The sequence below is a fragment of the Abramis brama genome (genome assembly GCF_963993115.1).
Source record: "Abramis brama genome assembly, chromosome: 4".
Lineage (NCBI taxonomy): Eukaryota > Metazoa > Chordata > Actinopteri > Cypriniformes > Leuciscidae > Abramis > Abramis brama.
In genome coordinates, this window is record NC_139966.1 from 16,867,908 (window position 1) to 16,888,571 (window position 20,664).

Below are 20,664 nucleotides of genomic sequence, written 5' to 3' on the forward strand. Positions count from 1 at the left end.
CGGCGTCTTGATGTGAGTGATCATATATATAATCACAATTTATGGTTAGGTTAACCCCTCATTTACATTGCAAACGCCTGCGACAAGGTTTTATTCCGTCCTCCACGCGGTGTTAACTCACACCGGGAGCATATCAGAAGCGGAGCGACTGGATGCGTGAGACCACGTGATTTGCCTGTCTGACGTGTTTTTCTGATTTGGGGTTTTTTAGTACCATGGATAAGTTGGCTAAATACGTGCAATACGTTTGGGAGTTTGCACAGGGTGTTTATTTTGAAATTGACAGGGGTTTTTTTTACTTTTATTTTGTATTTCCGGTGCGACTTGGACGCGCGTCCGTCAAAAATAGACTAGGCGCCTATATTTAGCGAAGCGGCGCGGAGAGCCGCTTCTGGGAAGCTTCTGAAACGCGCCGCTTCTGGGAAGCTTCTGAAACGCGCCGCGTCGCGGCCGGTGTAAACACAAGCATTGACTAGAATGGGCGCGATCAGCTCCGGTAGCCGCCGCTGGCGTTTGCGAGGGGTTAATCCTCTGGGGTCGACAAACGCGCTGGCGCATTTTGCTGTCCACAACATGAGTCATTCTGAATGGCACGTAGCTTAGTTCAAGTTCACTTGTGCATTCGCTTCATTTTGTGCAGATATAATTTGTAATATTGTTTATTCTGTATATATCTGATTAATCTCATATAGGATACGCGCTAGCAAAGTGCTCCAGTTTAACGGTATTCATTCATCGCGCAGCTCAAACAGCAATGCACGGTTAATAATAAACTATGATTAGGACTGTCATATTACATAACATAAGAAAACTGTTTTATTAAATCGTTGTGAATTCATTGGGTTTAGTTGCCATTTTCAGCGCGTTGTTCCAGGAAGAGCACGTCCACAACAGTCACATATTCCAAGCACGAAGGCGTTTACCAGATAGATTATTATATGTAAGCTTAATATAGTGTAGGCTAAGCCTACCCATATAGATTTTTATTTAACATTTATTTTATGTTGCTTAATTTTTACACATGCAACAGTTGAGCCAGTGCACTATTTTTTATGTATTTGAATTTTCTGTGCATCATTTATTTTGTTAAACAACATAAATGCCATTATCTGTACCATATCCCAACTGTTACAATAAAACATCAATTGAGCAATATAACATGTATTTGTATTAAGTATATAAGGCAAGCAATATTTTGCTTTTTATGTTAAAGACACTATTGATACCATGAGAAATTTACATTCTCAGGAAAATAAGCCGCTTATCAGTTAATCATTAATCGATCGATAAGATAAGGTCAATCAACTAATGATTAATGAATGAATCGATATTTTGCATCCCTAGTGTTCACATACCTAATGCCATACAAGTCACCAAGTTTCGTAACATTCAGATGAAGCTGTGCTTTTTAAAATTTTAAAACAGATTTTTTAAATACATGGTTACTTTAAATATTTACACAAAATAAGCACATTAGGCTATATGGTAAAACGAAAACAAAACACACCGTTGGATCTTCTGAAGTATTGTCGTCAGATGGAACTGAGTTAGTCTGTTCTTCTTGCTATAATACAGAAGTTGCAAAATACAGAAAGGTAGTTATGACCATATCCAGTCCTATATTAAGGCCAGGTGCAAAAGAACACTTTCATTGCATTTTCGGAACATGAAAGACTCATAAATATGCAGGAAATTTGAACAAAGATAAACTTATTTAATTAATTTGGGACTTTTGATTCAGGAGCTGACTGGGCCAAAATAACAAACAAAACAACCTTGTCTTAAAACTTCTTAAACCCTAACCCAAAAGAAAAGAAAATAAGGATACAATCTGTAAACCTAACTCCCTTACCAAAACAGAGATCAAACAGTTTACAATAAACAAAAATGGCATCAGACTCCCTACTTTCCCAAAAATCTGTATTTAGAATATACAATCAGACAAACAAACTGAAAAGGACAGTCCAAATCAGTGTCAGAAACAGGCAAAGGGTCAAATATACCAACAAAGATATTCAGATGCAAACATCTTTCAATTCAAACAAACAAACAATACTCAGTCTCAAATACTCTTAACACTCAAAATACTCAGCACTTTATAATCACAAACTCTCTCTGCTCAAACACAAGATCTCTCTGTAGAGGAAGTGATGACATGTCTTTTAAAGTACAAGGCATCAATCAGCCTGCAGGAACCAATCATACACACCACTACATCTTCGTCTGCACTCTCATCTGAAGTGTTTGTGCCTCCCTCAACATGCTGTAATACATAGTTCCCACATGACGTCACAACATACGGGCATTTGCCGACCCGGCGCCATTTCTGAGGGCAGAACACAACATTCTGACAATGCAGAACATGAGAAGAAGAAGCTGAAACGGAAATTTTGTGATTAAAAAGTGAAAATGGTCATCTCCTGCTGGGTCAATGGATGTTCCAATCGTGCCGGAGGTTCAGTTAAATTTAGTTTTTTAGCATTTGCCGACCCGGCGCCATTTCTGTGGGCAGAACAATAGTAGAAGAAGCTGAAGCGAGTTAATTTCGTGATAAAAAGTGAAAATGGTCATCTCCTGCTGGGTCAATGGATGTTTAAATCGTGTCGGAGGTTCAGTTAAATTTGGATTTTACAGTATAACTTACCCGTCATTAGACTTCATGAATGTGAGAAGACTAACGTTAAGCTTTTGTCAGAACAACGACGGAGGTTATGGCTGGCGAGGATAAACAGGAAAGAAACTCCCTCAAAACACGCAAGAATTTGTTGTTTTTTATTGCGAGTGTACACAAATATAAGTTAACACTTTGCAGTTTGAATTATGTCCTGTATGAACAAAATGACGAGATATTAAAAACATACAAAAACAACATTGTTTCCACTGTTCGATCGCGCCCGCGACTCTCTCACTCTCACACACATTCCAGCACGGCAATCTCAGATGATGTCCCTAAAGAACCCGCGTATAAAGTAGTTCCGCATTACATTAATTAATTTGCACTCGAGTTTTATTTATTTTCATACCGTGTATATTACCGTGTATATTCATATTCATGCACATATTTCCAGGCTCGGAATTGCTCACATGTATTAAAACTCCTAGCCAATACCAGATAATGATACACATGATAATACTGTATCTGCTGCATAATCAGTGCTCAGTGCTTCCTTTGTTAGCGCATACGGATCCACACCATTTATGACTGAAATTTTCGTATTGTACCTCTCTCTGTCTTGTGTTAATAGAGTCTCTTTATAATCTCTGTCACTTTGTCTCTTCATGATTTTCGTAACATTATAAATGGAAAGAAATATTCTAAATTTGCTTGTAAAACTCATAGACAGTATGGTAAAGCATTGTAAACACAGCAGCTTTTGCCCTCAAAGATGGCGTCTCCGGGGAGGTCACGTGACATTAATTGGCCTGTGGGAACTATGTATAGAAGAGCACAAGAAGTCACAGGTAAGTTTGTCTGTCCTAAGTGGAGCAATTACAGCCTGAGAGACAGGAAAAGGCTGAATGACATATCGTGATAAGATGATTTTATTATTTGTAACATGACTTATTTGTCTCTGTAATACATGACAGGCTCACACACCATTGGATCTTCATCTGAGGCTTCATCATCAGGTGAGTCTGTATTCTCATCATCGTAGAAAACAGTGTTATTGTCCCTCACAGCAATCTGCAGCACAAGTCATACATTTTAAAAGGAGAACAAAGCAACTAATTTGTCCTATGTGAACAACAACAACAACAACAACAACAACAATCACTGTTCATGTTGTACCGTTTCATGGTGTTGATCTTTTCCTGTGGAGTCTGCTGGCCTCCCCAGTTGATAATCACCCTGAGAAACAAACGGTGCAATGTGATTCACCTTATGCTACAGGATTTCTGTTTTTAATAATAATAAAAATAATAATAATAATGAGACAATCATACACACCATTACATCTTCGTCTGCACTCTCATCTGAAGTGTTTGTGCATCCCTCAACATGCTGTAATAGAAGAGCACAAGTCACAGGTAAGCCAAACACCAGTGAGTTCAGTTTGTCTGTCCTAAGTGGAACAATTACTGCATGACAAAAAGAAAACCTGTACCATTTCATGCAGTGGATCCTCCCCTCTGTCATCTGATGGCCCAATTGACAGGTGATCAGCCTGAGAGGCAGGAAAAGGCTGAATGACATACCGTGATAAGATGATTGTATTATTTGTAACATGACTTATTTGTCTCTGTAATACATGACAGGCTCACACACCATTGGATCTTCATCTGAGGCTTCATCATCAGGTGAGTCTGTAGACATTTGGTCACAGCTGTTAGACATTTAAACCAATTGCTTGCTTAATATCTAATTTGTCATGTTTACGTTTTGTATTATAGATTTCTTTGTAAAATGTACTTTTTATAAAAATGATAAAACACTAAAAAGGATATAGAATAATTGTTGGATTGTTTAGCAGTCTCAAATTGCTATCACTTGATAACCTTACAGTTATGACACAAATACGACCAAATGAAACCTGGTTTTGAACCAATTGATGTATTACTATTTACTATATTAGCTAATGTAAGCTAACATTATAACGTTATTAGCAAATTCCTAATATATGCTCACTGAAGAGATAATCAAATTAACCTCACCTGGCGCACGCTGTGCTTCATTATGGGTATTCCGATATCGTTTTGTGGTCCTTGGAATATCTACATTTAAGTCTGACAAAAATCTTTTGTACATCTTAAGTTAAAAACTAATTATCCCGTTTTTGATAAAAAATAAACAGTCTACCGCGGAGAACGGAGCGAATGTTTGTTTGTTGACAAACTTGCACTCGCGCTTCCCGCTTCTCTTGTTGCCTAGGATACAGACCGCAGTGGTAATTGTACACAAACACAAATTGTATTTCTTTTTGGAAAATGTACGCTCTTTATGAGTTTAGTAACTGTACAATTGAAGTTGGCCGGTTGAACCTTATTGAGGGTGATTATGAACCTGACGTGGACAAAGAATATGTAGTATGGTGGTCCAAAAACGGAAAAACGACTGCTTGGACTGCCAAGATATTGTCAACTAACGGTAAGCTTACCGTTAAGTTAATGTTATAGTCACAGCTAGCATAACGTTAGATATTCTCAGGTAAATCTCGTTCATTTCCAGAAACGCAGACCGCAGAAAGTTATTACAAAGCAGCAAAAAAGTATCGAGTTGTAACGTTAGCCTACGAAACGCAGCCCTAGAGCAGGGGTCTCAACGCGTCACTCGCGTGCTACCTATAGCTCGTGGCTTGATATGAGCTAGCTCGCCAGAGGCCGTTCACATATCGCGTCTTTTGCGCGCTCAAGTTTGTTCAAATGTAGGCGCGCGGCAAGCGCGCTCATAATTGATGCGATGAACTTGTACATGTTAGTAGAACATGTTGCAAGACATTCTTTTAAAATCTGGCCATCATTTTTAATGGTATTTTAATGTTTACGTAAACAAAAAGTGCATATTGATGCTAATCAATTTGTTATTTGCTGTTTTTCTACATAAAACTTGTTGAATTGACTTCATTCTGTAGTATTAGTACTTTTTGAACAGGATTCTGTGATAACCGTGATAATTTTGGTCACTTTAATCATCTCATCATTTCCTATAAGATAAAAATAAAATATCGATCTGTTATAAGGGACAATTCGCCACCTTTACAGTGGATGCTTGATGGTAACATAGTAACGTTAGCAGCTAACGCTAGTCCGACTAAGAAAGCAGTTATCCTGCTCGCGGAGCCGTGAACACTGAAAGTGAAATTAATATTAGCCTACTCGCGCGAGTTTGACCGCTGGACATTTTAAGTGTTCTCATACACAATACACATGGCACGTCTACCTGCATTATGCTGACCTATTTTGAACAATGTACTGAACATAAACATGAAGCGTGATTATAGTAGTTTAGTGTAATGAATATCTTGATCCTTTTGATAGAAAACAAAGGTGCACTCATTCAAATGAGGAACCGGCTGGTGGAAGGCAACGATGGAGATGAACACGAAAAGCACATGGGAAAGGGCAAGAGGGTAAAAAAAAAGAAGCCATTTCTTGAAGATGACATGGAACAGTCAGAGGTGAGTTATTCAAATTATTTTAAAATATCCCCCCAAAAAATATCCAAATACCACAACTGTATAGATGTGCACACAGACATTTTTATGTATTTTATTTTCTGTTGTCAGGAGAGGCCAAGCAAAAAGAATAAGCCAGCGATGTCCTCTTCTTCCTCTGATATCATAAAAAAATACAAGGACCTTCAGAAGGTATCTGTTTTAAGAAATACTAAATCCGATGTACAGTGACCTTGCTTAACATGTTAACAAAGCCAAACTATCCATTTAACAGTACTACTAAAAGTACATATTATGATCATTATATTGTTAACGTACCAGAATAAACATTACCCACTATATAGATTGGCCCATTTCTGAATAAAATGCAGTATATTATGTCATTGGATAACAAATTATTAATGCATTACTGTGTAATGTGTAATCATCAATTTTAATGTTACAGCTGGTAAAGGTGGGGCTACTTTCAGTTATTTACAAGCAGGTTAATCTGTAATAGCACATAATTATGTTTTTTTATTAATAATGTGTATCTGTTATTAGTAAAAAATTTATTTTAGTGTAAAACCCGAGTATGTACTTGGCACGTACTTTACACCACTGCCTTTTAAACTTAATAAGCCAGGGATTAGCAAATTAACTGTGAATGAAAGTTTTGAATTTGAAGGTGTGCTTTTGTTATAGGCAAGAGAGCAAAAGGACAAAAACATCGATAATGAAGAGGGTTACTTGAGGACATTAGAACAAAGGGTTGCTAAACTGGAGAGGGAAAATTCTTCCCTGAGGAATGCTTTAAGCATCATTGAAGGTGAGTTGATTATTTACAGTAATGTGTATTTTAATCTTTTCTAATACTTTGATTTACTAAAAACCTGCAAAGCTGAAGACATTTCTATCATCCCTAAATACACAGACACCAAACGGTGGTTAATATCACACTACTGCTAGCAAGGCTGTAGACTATTTTTCTTGTTTTGTATTAGGAATTGCTAACAGACACTGTAAATCTAGGTCTTCCTGAGATGATTTCGTCCATGCAGCAGCTTATCACTCTGCCAAAAGAGAGAATTTTCCCAAGGACCATGGTATGCTGAATATATATATATATTTATTTATTTATTTTCATCTGTTACTGAATGTCTTTATTTCTGCTATATGTTACAATGTTTAAAAAATGTTGTTTGTTTTATAAACACACTCAATTTAAAGGGAATGTTAGGATGTGTTTTTATCAATAGTCAGTGTTTTACAAACAGTAGATGGCTGTCGGCACACAACCAGTTTGCTGACGGGGCAGCAGCTAAACATATTTTAGACACCAACAAAAGCAATATTAGTTTAAGTGTATGTTATATTTAGAATATTTTCACAGCTTTACCTTGCTGTCAGCCCTTTACGGTGGAGACCTGAAGCCTTCATCTATGCTCTAGTTAAAGCCACCATACTACTTTGACAAAAACAGTAATTTTTCATCTTTGTTATTGTGTGACTTTTGCATTTTTAAACGGTTAGGAACTAATAAAAACTAACCGACAAAGCGGTAGACCAACAACTCTGGTCTTCTGTGAGGTAAACGTTTTTGTCAATGGAACCTAGTGGCTTTAACTGCAAAATGAAAATTGTCATCATATACTCACCCTCAAGTTGTTTCAAACCTGTATGAATTTCTTTCTTCTCCTGAACACAAAGGAAGATATTTTGAAGAATGTCAGTAACCAAACAGGTAACTGGAGCCATTGACTTCCATAGTATTTTTTTTTTCCTACTATGCTAAGCTCAGGAGCTGGACCTTCATATTGTTTTTTCTTTTTATTGTTTGCTTATTTGCTGTTGAACATCTATTTTCTTTATCATTTAACCCCTAGATGTAAAATAAATATTTTGTTGAATATATTTTTGGACTCTGATCCCTTTATTTTGTTACTCCTTGAGCCGTAATGTAACAATAGCATACACTTAAACTGATATTAATTGATCTAAAATACTTTAAGCAGCTGCCTCCATCCACAGCAGTACAGCTTCTGTGTCGGTATCTCAATAAAACCCCACTTCAAATATCTGAACTATCCCTTTAATACATAGATACAGAAGGACAAAAATGATGTGACAGAAGGACCATGTATGGCGCATACCTCAACTGCTGGACCCAGTTTGCAGGTACATGATAAGTTGTTATTTAATGGTTCATTTGAATTGCTTTTATATGTTGTTGGTGTTTTTCTTGGTTATAAATCAAATCTGTTTTGTAGGGCTGTAATCTCCTAGTCGATTATTGGTCGATACTTTCTGGCTCGACCAAAATTCTGATTGGTCGATTTTTTTTTTGTCACGTTCATTTCATCAGGTGGAAAGCACTAATTGCTAATGGGGGTGTTTTCAGTTTCATAGGTAACAGTCTGTCTTCAGAAACACCCCCCTTGTTTTCACTTTTGGATTAGCCTAACCCACTGGAGAAGAGAGACAGATTGAAGAAAGTAGGCTACTAAAAGGTTTGCTGAATACTATTTATTTAATTGTCAGAGCGTTTAATTTATAGTCAGTCCTCTTCTATCATGCCAACAAAGACATCGACAACGTGGCAGCATTTTTTTAAAAATAGAAAAAGTCGAATGCACATTTATATTTGATATGATATTGCGCAGGTGCACGTGATGCAACGCTGTCAGAAATTTCAGGACTTCAGTCGACCAAGATTTTCTTTTGTTGATTACAGCCCTACTGTTTTGTCTGACTGTCGTCTTGTTAGTTTCTCGTGAGTAGGCTAACATACATTCTTCTGTGCTTTTTAAATGCTGTATGCAGTCTTCCAGAACACAGCTGCCTGTGGATGACCGTTCTGTCTGTCTGGTAAGTTATATTCACTAATAACAGAAGTATACTATAAAGTGGGACCAGGGAACTTCTGCAAATAGAAATCTGAGATAAATAGGAAGATAACAAAATTATTTTAGTTGTCCCCTTTGAACCCCAAAACGACTATTTCATAACAAGCTTTTGGTAATATGACCCAATTTGATACCAATTTATGTTCTTAGGATATTCCACAGGCAATCAGGGACCGCTGCAACAAGGTCACAGCAGCCAAATATACAAACGATCTGATGCATGGCCTGTACACCACTGCATTCATGGCATCTCACAGTGTGACTGGGCTTGGGTCATCATGCAAGGGGGAGACACGACCATCACTCCCCAATGAAGATGTTAAAAAGATTGTTGGTAAGTTATTTTTCTTCAGTGACAGTCGGTAATGTACCGTCCGTAAAGAGTGACAAATGCCTGCCGCACTGTGTAGTGTAGTGTTGTATCATTTCACAACATTAGAAAACATTAGAAAACATTGAGTGAGCCATACAGACTTAAGAAATTAAGGTAACCAGGTATTTTGCAAAGCAGGCGTGGGTATGTGTTGCCCTTACTGTTACTCTTTCACTCTCAATAGTTTATCATTGTATCTGTAATATCTGTGTCTGTATATGTACCTGTTTGTACTTTGTCTATGTATCTATCTGTAACGTGTCTGTTCTCCTTTCCTTTCCTTTCCTTCTTTCAAGTCGGATGCTGAAATTAAGGGATTCATTCGCCAGAAGTTGTCAAATGCGGCCAAGATCATAAAAAGAAAATCATGCTAAATCTATGGAAAAAAATAAAATAAAATGGGGGGAAAAAAAATTTGTTTACTGTCTTTTTATTTGCCTGAGCTAAATATTTAAATTCATGTACATTTGACAGTTGTAGGTATGGTACAAATACCATGGTACATACCATGGTACACGTCCCATTGTACTATTAAAAATACCATGGTTTATGTACCATGGTGCATATCATATATGTACCATGGTACCATCAAAATACCATGGTACATGTACCTATACCATGGTACATGTACCATGGTACTGTCAAAAATACCGGGGTACTAGTACCATGGTATTTGTACAAATACCATGGTAAAATTTCTTATGGGTATATAAAATATGTAGCCTTGGTGCGCAGAAGATACTTCTTTTAAAAACATTTAAAAAATCTTACTGACCCCAAACTTTTGAACGGTAGTGTATAGGTTATACACACACTGCTTGTGATATTGCCATCCATGAACAATCAACAGAGATACACACGCATACTTTTGATTCATTCATGTTTGTTCATTGATGGTAATATCACAAGCAAATAAATTACTTTTTCCTTACCAAAAATCAACATCTGTCATTGTTCACAGGTTTGTGTGTGTGTGTGTGTGTGTGTGTGTTTTCTGAGGTAAAATGAATTGGCCAAATTATATTAAACTTATTTGAGAAATTACACAAAAGCTCTCGACAAAGGCGTGATCTGCGAGCAGCTGACCGACGACTCCTCTGAATTGCGTTAGCAGCACGAACAGCACGAACGACGTAAAAACGCAGACGAAAACGGAAAGAAGAAACTAACATTTAAATGTTCGCGCTTGATGTGACCGCGCATGTTACGTGACAATACCAACATGGCGCATATAGTACGTCCGGACTCCATTCATACTACCCGTATTCATACTAGAACGTACTTTTTTAACGGTCGCGAAGTATGGTCTTGTACCTACTCACATAGCTACGCGATTTCGTACGCAGCTCCTGTCTCTCATCACAGAGAAAAGTGAAATTGCCGCTGGAGCAGTGACGTACGTCAATTGCAGGTGTAAAGTTAAGAAAGTAAGTGAGAACTAGATTAATAACGGAAAACAGGACAATACTGACATCGTTGACAGGAAAGAGTTATTTAAATAGTTGTCATTGCATTTGTAGCCTATTGAATCCAAGGATTAAATGAGAAATTGAGCTGATTCATCTGACGAAAACTGTGTTGAACAGATTTTCCTTGATTCATCTGAGATTATTTCTGATCATTAGCACGTTATTCTTGGTAAGTGAGTTCATAAACTACCTTAATTAGTTATAGGTTGTGTATTGTTCAGTCTTTTGTGGTCTTAAAAGATATACTGTGCTGTATAATTCTTGAGAAATATATTTAGAAAATGTGAAGGTGTAAATAAAGAGTTTAATTACTGCTTAAAAGTGTTTATGCACATTTGCTGATTTCATGAGTGTAATGTGAAACGCAGCTAACGTGGAGTTTTGCTAGCCATGTGGTATGAGCTATAAGCTAATTGAGTGCACGTCATTTTAAGACGTAATTTTCTATTAGAGTTAAAAAGGGTAATAAGCACGGGTAAATGTGTATATATTCATTGTGAATGATTTGTTGTGATAAAAATCATAATTTGAAGTGTTAATTGTTTAACAACATTTTTCTGCCTTGTCTTTGCAAGTTTTTTTTTTTTCCTCCTTCCACCTCTCCTCTATTTTGTTTGTTCCTGTCCTTGATATTTCTCTTTGAAAGTGAACGAGTTCTGAGTTAGAACTGTTTCTGCCATCAACGAGGAGTGCTCAACATTGGTGGAAACTGGCGGGCCAACCTGGTTTTTCCTGAACTTGGACAACATTTCATGTTTCATCGAAATGGTAGGACCACACGTAGGGGAGAGTGGGGTAAGATTAAGATTCCCAGGCAAGGGAAATTGAGACACAAGTACAATGAATACTTCTACTGTTAATTACGGATGTTGCCTATCAACTGAAAATATAAGAATGCACCTATGACAAAGAGCCTTGAAAATATGACCTCAGAAAAAAAAGTGTTCATGTGACTCAACTTACCCCAGGCTAGAGCCATCTGGGGGTAAATTGACCGTCCTTTTTTTCATGTTTTAATGCAAGCATAATAAATAAATAAAAAACTTGCCTCTTTAAAAAAAATCGTTTAATAATACACTTACCTTTCCAAACAAAGTAAAAAAAAAATTAAAGCTACCTCAAACACAAAACAAACCAATTAAAGTTTAATTTTCCCTTTAATCTTTTATTTTTTGTATTGGTGAACAATAGTTTTAAACATTTCTGTTAAGTGAAGGACTGCCAGCATAGTTTTCAGGAGCAAGAAATATGGTTATATGCTGTATTTCTCATGCTGTTAATCAAGTCGTGTCCAAACACACACACACACACACACACACACACACACACACACACACACACACACACACACACATACACATAAACGTGTTTGGCAGAAAGAACGTCCCTCCAGTGTGTTCAGTTCTAATTTCCAATTTTGTTAAATCAGTTTTTCGGTGTGTTTGAGTGCTCATTGTTACAATTACACAGCAAAAGTTCAGTGACATTTTTATTTATGCATGGTAGAAAGCAAATACTGATACTGACATAATGACATACAATAAATATGGAAAATTGAACTACATGATTGAGGGAGCAGGATACACAGTGAACTCCGAGAAAACGCTATACTTGAGCAAACAGTTTGTGAATAGGCTACTACAAATGATGCCCGTGAAAGAGACTGTGAACGCATTGAATAGGATATGTTTAGTTGGTGAATAGCATAGGCTAGTATTACACAGTAGTGATAACGTTCAGAATATTCAGAAATAGTGTAGCTGACTTACAGATTCAGTTAACATCCACAAATGAATAAGCGTGACGATACAGGGAGCAGGCTACAACACTACGCTTGAGCAAACAGTTTGTTAATAGGCTACTACAAATGATGGCCGTGAATAAAATATAATATTCAGAAGTAAACAGTGTAGCTGACTTAAAGTCTGCGTGAACCGGAAGTTGCAAACGACTTTTCTCCAGTGTTGTGACGTATTTCCCAGTGAAAAGGAATATTGAACAGAGGGCAGGGTTTTACTCTAGCGTTCCTCCTCTCCATCTCTGCTCATAACAGACTAACGGTTTGAGGAGTGGTTAAGCGTTTTCAGCCCAAGCCGTCAAACCTACATCATCGGAGAAGGAACGCAATTCCAGATCGAAAGTAACTTTTCAGACTTTGATTAAAGATTACCACGGCAAACAATTTTTTTTCTGTGTATTAACTTGCACGGATTAATTTTTCACCACAAGACTAGTAATATGCGCTAACAAAGTAAATAGGGTCAATTTTGATTTCAGTTGGACTTTAATGTTTAGCTGACAGAATGTTTATTTTTAAACCACAACCTTCTAAGTGCTTCTTTTACCGATATATTTAACAATTTCTTTTGCATTTCTAATCCAAACCATGGCAATCAAATATAATCAAACTTGGCAATGCACTTACTAATGCCCGTAGCAAGACACCGGTCAAGTTTGAAATCCATTGGACTAACGGTTCGAGAGATATGCGAATAACAGACTGACAGACAGATGCTTCTCTAATTTATAGATAGATGTTTGGAGTGAATTTAAACCTATAAAACAAAGACAAGAGCCATGATGAAAAAAATCTTGCCATGATAGCTTTTGTGCAATGTGTAATTTATGGTTAACAGTTGTGTAATACTATATTTAAAACAATGTTATGCTTAAAACTTAACTCCAGTGCCTTAAGTTAGGGGTAAGTTGAACCACAGGTTCAATTTACCCCACATCATCTGGCTCACTTTGCCCCATAGTCACCATTTTGGTAAAAACGGCCTAGCTTAGCAATTCAGGCTAACCTTTAGCTTAATGATTCACATGTTTTTTTATGTTGACAAATCACCAACATGTACCATTCAAAATTTTAGACCTAGATAAACTTTCTTTGGCACAAGAGCTAGTATACCTGCAATGCAGAAAATTAACTTTAACAAGCAAAAAAGTGTTTTTTTGTGAAAAAAAACAACACTTACCTCTTGTAAGTGCTTCTCCTCTTCACAGCAAAATAGAAATGAAGAAGTCGTTCAGAATGTATGGTCACATGACACCAAATGTGTATAGTTGCCTTGAAACAGGGGGTGGGTCAACTTACCCACTGGCTCATCTTACCCCACTCTCCCCTATACATTTTTTCCTTCCCTGGACATTATTGCATCTGTGAACAAGAATAAATATTTTTCTTTTTCTCTCTCACTCGTTCGTCTCGGTGTTTGCATATCTGCATATACAAAAGACATTGAACTGAGCTAAACTTGCTTGAGTCACTTCTGATCCTGACTCTTTTCTGATCCTGACTCTGATTTGGTGTGTCATTGGACACTTTATCTGAAATTTATTGTCTCCATTGCTGTTTTATTTTATTTTATTTTCCATCTTTTATTGACATTTTCCTGAAAAGGTTGAATACAGAGGTTACTGAGGTAAATAATTGTAATTTGGGTTTTGAGTGTGTGAACTGGGTGTATAATTTACATGAAAAGGAAAGAAACAAAAGGAAATTAAGAGTAAATGGCTATAACTAAAACAAGCTACAAACTAATTTAATTAAACAAAATAAACAAGGAATATCAGAACTAAGTAAAAAAAACCTAAAAGATTAACCAAGGAGTTAACTACAGAATTATTGAGCATAAGAGGTTGATTATCTGAATCAAATTGGTTTTCAAGAAGGTCATTTAAATGGTTTTGTGAATTGTTTAATTGAAGCCATCAACTTTTTTTCTTTTTTTTTTTCTTCTCAAACTTAGAATAAATGAATACAAAGAAGTATAAAAAAAAACACATAGCTTTTGAACTATACCTGTCTTCTGTGGTTATTTCCCTTGTCCTGCTGCAACACTGGCTCAAGAGCGAACGTAGTCTTCTGATCTGGTCCAAGACATTAGAAAGTGGTTTACGCTTAGACTGTAGGACGAGCGTGCTACACAGTGATGAGCAATGAGCAGATGACAGTCTGTTGATCGCGTCGCATGAATGAAGATCTTCTCATTGCAATGCAGTTTCTGCACTCTCACTAATGCTTTTAACCAATGCAAACATGATGTAAACAGTAAGAGCTTTGTTGTGCAGTGTAACAGTGTCATTGATTTCATAAGTTTTGTCAAGTGTCCAGATAAACTCACGCTGTGTGATTGACAGCTTGGGCGATTGGAAAGGGATTGTTCTTTGATCGCTTTCTGTATATATATTAATCACAGTTTAAATAAGATTATTTTCATCCTACTAAGAGAAACAATGTGAAGTTCATATTTTAGTCACTGTCTTGATCTACTGATGCATAAACAGTATTGAATGACTTTGAGAGAAAGATAATCTGTCTGAACTTGAACAATTACATCAGAAATTCACATAACCCACTGGTTCTTCAGAGGCTTCGGATGAAGGAATTAAAAAAAATATTTTTGTGTTCATTTGTACATCCAAACACTGAGCAACTGCCATGCTTCGCTCGTGTGCAAGCCATGATGTCTCTCGAGGAAAAACCAATATCGTGCTCGCGCAGCTCATATTCTCATGGGCGGGCCAAATTCTCTGGGCAGGCAAAGCAGAGAAAGGGGAGGTAACCTTTCCCTGTATGACGTCTGAGCTTTCTTTTTCTCAAAGGCGAAGCAGGATAGCCAGGGCTTGGTTTACACCTATCAAAATTTCTAGCCACTGGGGGACCATAGGCAGGCTGGGGGAACTCAGATTAATGTTAAAAATAAATAAATAAAAACTCATAAAGTGACATTTTCATGCCATGGGACCTTTAAACTTCAAACTACTTCAAACTTAAAGCTTTTAAAACTTCTTCAAACTTTCTGGTCCGGCTTTCTCACGCCAACTTAAAGTTTGTCTCAACAAACTTTTTAATCTAGTTAAACCTATTTTATTATATTTACACCATTAAAATGTTTCTTTTTAAAAAAATTAATTAATACTTTAATTCAGTAAGGATCCATTAAGTTTTTAGGCATCGTAGGCCTAATGTTGGTGATTTTCACTGCGATAGCCTTTGGAGATCTTCAGCTTTCTTTACATTTCTGTCTGTTGCCTCAAAGATTAGAGAGACAAAATCCAGTTTAAAATAAATCCACTGTGTAATTTTTACAGAAGAGTTTTCAGTTTGTTATTCCTTTCCTGAAACTCTTGAAAAGCTTTTATACTACTGTGATTTTACCTCTAAATCTTGGATTAATTATTTTAATTGGCTTTCAGTGTAAAACAATCACATTAGTCACATTTAGTTTAAGATATCCTGTTTTTGAAAAATATGTTGAATTTCCAGTTTAGTTCTGTCCTGATTTGCATCTTTGTTAAAGTCCATCTCAAATCTTGCTGCTTTTTTTTTTTTTTTTTTGGATGTTATTTAGTGTGATATAGTTATGCTCTCAATCCAATTTTGTAAATGTGCAGTAAAATATTTTAAAATATTTTTTATCAAATAAATGCAGTCAATGTTCAATATATCAGCAGAGTCTCAGTACAGTTTACCAGATATCCTGTGAAAATCATTTACATAAGGCATGTCAAATTCAAACTCAGTAAAGGAGTTTTAGTCAGGAGTGCAGTCAAATTCAACCGCAACCTATTTTGCTAAACCTCCTGAACAGAACTCAATTTACAGACCTGGGCCTTATGTATAAAGCCACTCAAAGTAACATTTTAGTTTCAAGTTTCAATTTTAAGAATGACAAACTTAAGAATAAGTGTGATTCATAAAGGTTCTTAAGTGTTAAGACTAGGTCTCAGCTCGTAAATTATTTAAGAGAGCTGGAACAGGTATCCTAACCTAGTTAGGTGTAACAAAATGGAGGAGAGAGGATGCGGCCACGCACTTTCCAATGAAAATATAGGCTAATGTATTGGAGTTGATCAAACAATAAAAAAGTTGAATTATTAAGGTATTATTTTTGTAACTTACTTTTGTAACTTACTTTTTGAAATTGTATAGCAATGAAATAAAATTAAAGTAATAATTATTTGGAAAAATATATACTGGAAAAATTGCAGCAGTGCACCTGTGATGACTCGAGCCCTTCAGTCCACAGTTAGCAGGCTCGAATAGCACTATTGTGGCACTGACCACACCAAATATACAGTAGTGGCCAAAAGTGATGTGCAGATTTTTTTTTTTTATGACCCTACAAGTTTGCTTAAACCATCAAATTATGAGGAAAATATTTTTAAAGTTATATATTTTTTTTACTATTAGGAATAGTCGCCCATTCATTGGCCGTGTCATGTCTCGGAAAACATCACAAAAAGCAGTTTTTTAAATTCATTGGTTTATGTTTGCAAATTATACATTTAGTTTTTTGATATTTATTTAAAACACTCACTTTTTGCCATCAGTAATTCAAATGTCTGTATCTCCCATGTCTCAGTGTTTGGTTTTCATGCATCACTGCCGCCTTTATCCTCTCTTGGCTCTTATATGGAGGCCAATAACATCCTTCCTTGCTGCACCAGGTTTCTGAGATGACAGCGAAACTGTCCTCTTCATTTGGAAAATTCGCCACAGCAAACATTGAACGTGAACAGAAAAGTAAAATAGGTCACTCAATTTCACAAAATATTTATTTTATTTGAGATGTCATATTTCTACGGTTATATGGTCATTTTGCAGTATTGTTAAAAACGGTGTGTGGCTCCTTTAAAGACACACTGTGCAAGATTTGTACCTTAATAGAACAGCTTCAAAATCATTTCGATGGCAAACGAACTCGTTGTAGGGCGAATCATCCAGATAGCAAAGCAGAGAGGGACGCCGCTAGAAAAAACAGCAATGCAGGTTTGAGAGGTGGCGTCCCAACAAATCTTGCGAGAATCACGACTTGCTGTACGGCACGACGTCACATACATCAACAACATGAAGCAGCCTCTATGGAAGACACTAGCACGCATTTCAGACGTGAATCATGGCAGTCGACGAAGAAAACGAGGTCGGAAGAGTCATGGAAAAGAAAGCAACAGCTCTGCGTGAGTGGTATTTACGACAGTAATGTTAAGTGGGTCATTCTACAGAAACGGTCACTTTTGGTATGGCAAGATGTCTTAAAATGTATTTATTTTTCTAACATTTAAACTAAGACCACAATATTATATTACCCTTTTACCTTATGAGTACACATAAATGACAGCTTAAAGGTGCTCTAAGCGATGCCGGGAGTCGTAACTTCTTGTTGACATTCGAATTGTTGTCAAACAAAACGGAGGCTAGCTAGACCCTCCCTCCTCCTTATCCCGTCTCCTCCCTCCTCCCCTCCCTTCCGGCATAAAGGAAAGTCAAAGTAGTCACAAACAAAGTTAAGTTTTACTGATACTTCATTCAATGTGTAATGTCGCCAAGTTAAATAAAAGGTTTTAAATATTGCAGAACAGAATGCAGAAAAAGAGAAACATTGTCTTAAAATCGTTTCGCCACCTGAGGTTATAACTGCTATAGCTCCCATACAAGGACGCAATAATAGCAATATAACGTTAGCTTCGCGTTTCCCAGTGACCTGTAACAACTACGAGAATGAACCAAACACAAACTAATCTTCTTCCAGAAAATTAATTCTAACTTTCCACTTCCTGCCGAACAAAGGGGAAGATTTGGTCAGGACTTCGTATCCTCATCAATCTTGTCAAGGCATCACCGGTCTGACTAATTAAAAGAGCCCCCAGCACTAACGAAATAACTGGTCAATGCTAGCTTTGTTGCCAAAACACTGACTGGTTAAGAGAAAGACAGAGACCAAGGTCCCACACAGAGTTCTCACATTCCAGGCTCAAATCACCCAGGCTCCAGAGAGTCTGCAACCAAAGACTTTTATTGGTTAACTTTAAGGAAGAACGTTGTCAACGTTTGATGGTTTTTAAAAGAATGATCGATTCAGAGAATGGTACTGCTCAGGGCCCTAACAAGAGGTCACATGACCCCTGCGACTAACAGACCCCGTCTTTCTTAAGGACCAAGGAGTGGAACAAAACAGACGTCAGCAGGAACTATACATGACCTCAGATTGGAATTTCTTAAACCCCATAAACTTTACACACCAACACACTTTACATATCAAAATAAATAAAATCATCTCAGAACAAGTTTCGATAAACATCATGCAACTACATAATCCTGTGTTGTTTCTACCACATATGTGCATTTTTAATAAGTTTAAATCCCATGTAAGTCATTTAATGGTTATAACTGTTAGATGTTTGAATGAAAGTGTGTTGTGTTTCATATCAGTATGATAGTATGCTCGTGATTCAAAAGATGGCTTGATTGAAATCTGTGTAAAATGTTTCGTATTCTTATAATAGTAATGATGTCTAAACTGTGGCCTCTGTACTCTCTGCTAGAGCTTGGAAAGTAAGGAGATCCCAGATAATGCCTGATTTACGATGAGACAAACAAAGCCAGTGTCTAATTGGTCCGATCTCTTCAGGAGGGGGGACAAACTTTGAGTTTAAAATCTTAGACACGAAACAAAGCTCTCTCTCTCTGTGCTGCTCTATCTCTGTGCTCTCGCTCTCTGGGTTCACCCTCAAGAAACGCTCTGCTATCACTCTCAAGAGAGATGGGCAGAAAAAGATGAAGATCTAAACCAGACTAGTAACCATGTAACTGAGGAGCAGACCAACCCAAATTAAGATCAGATGGGTTAGATTCATTTTCAGTCATCTAACTACTCTCCGTATCTCATTTTATTTATTTCTTTGTGTTATTTTCCTTTTCCGATTGAAAGTCTCGGTTTTAAGTTAAGTTTTGCTGCAAAGTTTCGGTTCCGATTCGATGGCAAAACCAGCTTCAGACAAAGACTTTCATCCATCCGCCAGCAGCTCCAGCACAAAGAGACCAGCCAACAAACCCGGGGAAACCCCCCTTTTACACAATGAAGGGAGTTCCCAAAAAGGAACGCAAAGACAAGCAAGTACCTCCAGACTAAAAGCTGAACTGGTGTATTGATATAAATTTAATAACCTGCTTAAAACGATAGAAGGGTTAAATTAATGTTTGATGGTTCGTTCAGGTCATGTCTAAGTGCATATGGAATCTTGAGATTTCACCCTCTCACTCTTAAACCCACTCTTTCCTCACTCTATCCCTTCCTGCAATGCGTATGAATGTGTGTGTGTGTGTGTGCGTGTTTGTGTTAGATTAGTTTTATGTGTTAGTAGCCTATTTAATCAATAAAGTATTGTTTGTATTTGAAAAGAGAAGTATTACTTGTGATGTGCTTACGAATTTATTGTCTTGAACTTCGATCTAAGTTACCGATGCTTTTACCCGTGATTATTTCTTAATTTATTGTTAGCTGGGGATTATTCTTTCTTGGCCAGGGAGATATTATATTTCCTAGAGTTAATAATTGTTTATGCTTTCTGTTCATTGGATGAACTGATAAAATGATCATACTATTGATTCTGCTACAGTAAATTCTGAAAATAATTAAAATATTAATTATTGATCATAATCCGTTATGAATAATAATTAATTATATTTATACGTGGGCGTATAAACGCTACAGACCATAAACAATGGCGGCGTCGTAAACAAATTTAGTCAAAGTTGTCAACAGCCTATAAATGAACATTCAAATTCATAACAAACAGTGGATGAAAACAATCATTCACACAAATTGTCGCCCTACTGTGAATTTGCTTGATCATTTACAATAGAGATTGATCGCTAGCTGCTAGAAACATAACGTTATATGTTGTATTCACCAAAGTTAACGCTGACTGCATAGTTCTAGCTAATTACATCCTTGTGTTGGTTTGGCGAACATGAACGTCAGTTTAGAAAGAAAAACGCATTTACCTGTTCTGCAAAAACAGAGCAACTGAATGTC

The 20,664-nt window shown here is 36.8% G+C and overlaps 1 protein-coding gene across 1 annotated transcript; it reads left to right on the forward strand.

Moving 5' to 3' along the window:
- The first annotated feature begins 4,094 nt into the window (after positions 1-4,094).
- Positions 4,095-9,776, forward strand: LOC311080514 (BEN domain-containing protein 6-like). The gene is made up of 10 exons (XM_084110506.1): positions 4,095-4,157; positions 4,258-4,299; positions 5,977-6,116; positions 6,225-6,305; positions 6,798-6,921; positions 7,125-7,198; positions 8,196-8,270; positions 8,916-8,960; positions 9,149-9,332; positions 9,668-9,776. Exons 1-10 carry the CDS (start codon positions 4,142-4,144, stop codon positions 9,676-9,678), a joined length of 792 nt encoding a protein of 263 aa, XP_083966632.1. The 5' UTR covers positions 4,095-4,141; the 3' UTR covers positions 9,679-9,776.
- The last annotated feature ends 10,888 nt before the right edge of the window (positions 9,777-20,664 follow it).

Bases quoted from the DNA above. Each gene is read 5' to 3' on its own strand.
- LOC311080514 (XM_084110506.1), top strand. The intron at 6,117-6,224 runs GTGAGTTATTCA...TTCTGTTGTCAG, and splicing joins ATGACATGGAACAGTCAGAG to GAGAGGCCAAGCAAAAAGAA. The intron at 8,271-8,915 runs GTACATGATAAG...TGCTGTATGCAG, and splicing joins CTGCTGGACCCAGTTTGCAG to TCTTCCAGAACACAGCTGCC.